Consider the following 5,361-nt stretch of genomic DNA (forward strand, 5'->3'; position numbering starts at 1 on the left):
TTTAGTAGTAATAATAATTTTATATTTTAATGATATTTTTTTAATATTAAAAAATAAAATAAATAAATAAATAAGATGATAACTATGAATTTAATAATTGGAAAATAGGATTATATTGATTTATTTAGTTCCAAATTATGGCGAATATAAGATTTTAATTTTGATTGATTTTTAATATATAGTTTTATAATATTTGATTTAAAATTATTAAAAATAGAACAGTTTTAAATATGTAAACATATTTAAAATTTATAAATATAGTTAAAAATAAATAATTTATATAAAAATAAATTTTAATATATATATCTATCTATATATATATTAAAAATGAGGATTTATGATTAATATTATATAAATTTATAATTAAAATATATATAAATTATTATTAATATTAAATAAACTTAAGATTAAATTATATAAACAATTTAATCATGTAATCTCATCTTATTTTAATTGATCAGTGCCTTGAAATCTAATTTTATGGAAATTAATTGTTTAATTTAGTTTATAAATTGTTTATGAATTCTGCTTTTTTATATTTGGAAAGCATTTTCTTGGACTCATCACACTGTTTGAGGACATGTTTATGATATTTTCATAATTAGCCACATTATTTATTTATCAATAGCTGAAATCTAATTTTATGGAGATTAATTGTTTAATTTAGTTTATAAACTATTTATAAGTTTTATTTTTTTCTTTGAAAAACATTTCGTTGAACTCATGGCACTGTTAGAGGACTTGGACTGTGGGTTTTCTTAATTAGTGATATTATTTTTGGATATTTCTAATCTTAGCCGTTTCTGTGAGACATAACTCTAGTCTTTTTCTATTTTCTATTAAAAGAGATGATTGACGTGTTTTTGTCTGAGTTTCAGGATTATAAAATTCCTTAGTTTTTTTGTGGTTTTTAAAGTAACCTTTTCTGAGTGTATTTGTGGTTCCATATTTTTTTTAGATGTTTTTAATCTTAGCTGTTTCTGTGGAACATAACTCTAGTTTTTTTTTCTGTTGTCTAAGTGTATTTGTGGTTTTTTAAGTAACCTTTTCTAAGTGTAGCCGTTTTTGTGGAACATAACTCTAGTCTTTTTCTATTTTCTTTTTCTATAAAAAAGAGAGTGACGTTTTTGTTTTAGTTTCACGACTATAAAATTCCTTTGATTCTCAGTGGTTTTGTAGTTTTTTGAATGAACTTTTCTCAGTATATCTGTGTTTGTGGTTTTTTTGAGTGACCTCCTCTTTGCTCTCAGGGTTTGTCAGATTTCTAAATTTCAATGGCACATAACAGCGATTCCCACTCAACCTAAAACACCCTCGAGGATAATAATCATAGCAACGAGGTGTATTTTCCATTGGCCATTATGGGCAGAATAATGCGGAAAGGGAGGGGCGAGAATGAGAAGGAGTCAAGAGAAGCCCAGGAGGCCGTGCAGCAGTGCGTGACGGAGTTTATCAGCATTATTACCTGGGTGGCGTGTGACAGGTGCATGGTAAACCAGCGTAAGACTATGAACGTTGATGATTTGCTATGGGCATTAGAATTTTTAGGGTTTACAGACTACATATTTCCATTGCGTCGGTATTTAGAGAAATACCGGGCATGGGAGGGGAGAAAACAAGTGGACCCTTCACAAGGTCAGGCTGGTTATCCAAGTGAATCCGGCGTAGTTTTTAGCCATGTCTAGGATTGAACTACATTCTTGAGACTGGATTTTCCATCTTTAAACACAAAAAAACAGGGGATTTGAATTTTGTTAAACATACGATGAATTCATTCCAGTTTGTTTTTCTTTCTTATGTATTTATAAGGGGAATTTTTTAAATTCATGTGTTGTACTTGACCAAGTTGAGCAGAATCAATTTTATATTTTTTCCTTCTGTGTTCATTAATTTTATATTTCTTTCTTCTGTCATGGGAAGAGGATTTTTTTAAAATTCATGCATTGATTTGAGGAGGTTGAGAAAAATCAATTTCATAATTTTTTTGGGTTAATAATGTGGTTTTTTTCTTAATTCATGTATCGGATCTGAGGGAATTAAGAAATACCAATTTCATATTTCTCTCTTAAATTCATGTACTGCACTCGATTTGAAAAAGTTCAGAAACATCCATTTTATATTTCTTTTTTCTTGATAAGGATTTTTTTTTAATTCATGCACTGGACTTGAGGAAGTTCATAGTGGCATATTTCTTTGTTAAATTCATGCAGTGGATTTGAGGAAGTTGAGAAACATCAATTTCATATTTATAAAAGGATTTTTTTTTAATTCAGGATAACTATGAAACATAATTTTGTGACAGACAATAATTTGACACTAAAAATTTGGGTAGTAAAAATTTATGGTAAATTTATTTGGCCTTTGAATTCAGGTTCGAGAACTACATAAACTCTGAGCACCATGAAAGTATTTAGAAAAATGTGTAGTGCATCGGAAGTGCAGAACTGTAAAGACTATGGTTAAACACACACTTCAAAATGTCCATAAATATGTTTTATTGAATGTTGTATGAGCGCTTAAAGATACCATAGTTAAGTGAAAAAGAAAATTAGCAAGCAAAGACGTTGAAAAGATCTGCATGAAAAAGAATTGATAAAATAGTTACACAATTTATCATACAATTTATTGCATGCATTTTTACCTATTAAGTTTGTGTTGCTTTGAAATACAATTTATTGTAGGCACTTTTACCTATTAAGTTTGTGTTGCTTTGATTTTTCCCTATTAAGTTTGTGTTGCTTTGACCTTTCTTCTTGATTTTACTAATTATAAGTTAGAATTTTATGAAAGTATTCTAATTAACTTAAACTTATTTCAATATTTTATAAAAATATTTTAATTAGTTTAAACTTATTTCAATATTTTTATTTAATTAATTTAAGTCATATGGGTGGGTAAGATGTTTTCTTTTGAATGAGTGTTTATTTTATTATTTTTTATACAGAATTTTTTTTGGGTTGTAGTTTATTTATTTTATATTTTGAAGGGTTCAACATATTTTTTGGTTTAATTTTCTAGAATCTGGAAGAGAGTGTTAGGAATCACAAGTTTGAGTTGTAAATTCTCCACAATCCAAGTGTTTAAGGGATTTTTCAGGGTGTTGAATCCATATATATAGTCAAAAACCCATTTTAAACAACATAAAATAATTTTTGACCAAAAATATTTTCACTAGTTTACAGCGAAAAACTCAAAAACATAACTTGTTTAGACAATGCCTTTTATTATTAAAGAATAAGATTTTTATGTGTTTCTAATTTCAAGATATTTTGAAAATTTGATAGTGAAATTGATTATTTAACTTCTATAATATTTAAGAGATTTCCAAAATCTATAATTATATTATACTTTAGTTAAAAAAATAACCTTGATTAAAAAAATCATACATGAAAATATTTAGAAAATTCTTCAAAATCTCTCATATTTAAAGCCCGGACACAGTCGTTCGGACAAGTATTTGGCTCCCGGTGATATTGTAAACTTGCAAATTATAATAAAAGATTATTATTATATATGATTGTTGTCTTTCTGCGGATGAATGTTGAATGTTATATTAATGGTTTTAGCACATTAATATTAATGGTTAAAGATGATGAGTGTTAAGTATTTAACCGATGCTGCACGTAGGCCAATTAATGAAAAAAGAATTGGGAGCGTGACAAGGAGGGTCTTAATGCATCAGTGGACAGTTTGCACCTGGTATAAGTTTGATATATATTCATTATTATGATAATGGAAAATTAATTGGTTGTGAATTTTTTATTTTTCTAACTTAGAAAATTTGTAATTTCAGTGTTTGTGATTCATAATAATAATATTACTTATTTCTATCTGAATCTTGATAAATGTTATGAGATTTAAAAAAAATTGTGTATTGATTAATTTCTATTAATTTTTTGAAAACAATACAATAAATTTGCTTGGTTTCCATTTTTTTTCTTGTCAAATTTGTTAGTCGAGAGATATATAAAAGCTACTAGCAAAATACCAGAATTTACACTATGACAAGAAACAAAATGCATGGAGTACCCACCAGCATAGATCCATCTTAAATACGGATCAAATATGAGCCAAGAGGGATTCAATTTCTTCACGTGAAAATATTTTTTTGAGTCAACATTATTTAAAGATTTTGTATGATTATTTTTTTTATTTTTAGATTTTTAAATTTTTTATTTTGGTGAAAAATTTCAACATTGATAATGGACGGATTTCTATTAATTTTTCAAAACAATACAATACATTTGCTTGGTTTCCACTTCTCTCTCGACCTCACTCCAGTCAAATTTGTTAGTCAAGAGAGATATATAAAAGCTACTAACAAAATACCAGAATTTACACTATGACAAGAAACAAAATGCATAGAGTAGCCACCAACATAGATCCATCTTAAATACGGATCAAATATGAGTCAAGAGGGATCCAATTTCTTCACGTGCAAATATTTTTTTGAGGATACACTATTTAAATATTTTGTATGGTTATTTTTTATTTTATTTTTTTTATTTTTAGATTTTTAAATTTTTTTATTTTGGTCAACATGTGAAAATTTTCAACGTTGATGATGGACGGACAAAGACGGACAAAGTTACACATCATACTGGGCTGTGGAATGAGTCTCTCGACTAAAAAACACAATCATAATACAAATGAAACCCACTACCATCAAGGATTATGAGGAGATGCCACTGTCTGGCTAGCACCAAGGATGTTTGAGGGTCTAGGATCCTCGTGAACATGAAACTCCAAGTGTTCAATCCATCCCTCAAGCTGAATCAACCGCTCAATGGTTCATCTTTGGTTCTGTCTGATTGACGCCAACCTGTCCATAATTTCTCATGGATTGTGTTGTAAGTCATTCATAAACATGAGCACATTGTTCCTATCTTTGTTCCTCTGTTGCCCCAGTTCTACCAGGAGTGCAGTAGCATTCCAAAGCTGCATTTCTAGAGATGCCAAAGATGGAGGCACAACCACATCACCTAGTGAGGGAACTCGCTTGTCGGCCAATAGCCCTTAAAAGCTTCCTCAACACCCCCATCACTCTCCCTTCATCCACTTGGCCTCCACGACCCACTTGATGACCATAGGGTGCCCCGCCTCACTTGGCATGTCCTCGTTGCCTAAAAATATCTCCAAATAAGTCACACCACCAATGACATCTATAAACAACTACCTAGACATTGAGAAGCAACTAGGGAACTCAGCTTCGAACCCCAACAAAAGAAAACCCGACAGACATCTCCTACTCATCCACCTAAGACAGCTGAAGAATACGCCCTAGAGCCCAATGATGTCTCTTAACTGCACTACCACAAACCTCTGAGAAACTGGTCACCCATGGATCGAGGTAGATAGCCA

General features: G+C 29.7%; 1 protein-coding gene across 1 annotated transcript; it reads left to right on the forward strand.

Annotated features, from left to right (window-relative positions):
* Nucleotides 1-1,373: 1,373 nt before the first annotated feature.
* Nucleotides 1,374-1,685, forward strand: LOC149202598 (nuclear transcription factor Y subunit B-3-like). Its single transcript, XM_089401635.1, has one exon. The coding sequence runs from the start codon at nucleotides 1,374-1,376 to the stop codon at nucleotides 1,683-1,685; it is 312 nt and encodes a 103-aa protein (XP_089257761.1).
* The last annotated feature ends 3,676 nt before the right edge of the window (nucleotides 1,686-5,361 follow it).

The sequence above is a fragment of the Pinus tabuliformis genome, chromosome 2_1, assembly GCF_031772625.1.
Source record: "Pinus tabuliformis cultivar Carrire ecotype Pingquan chromosome 2_1, CPIR1, whole genome shotgun sequence".
NCBI classification, from domain to species: domain Eukaryota; kingdom Viridiplantae; phylum Streptophyta; class Pinopsida; order Pinales; family Pinaceae; genus Pinus; species Pinus tabuliformis.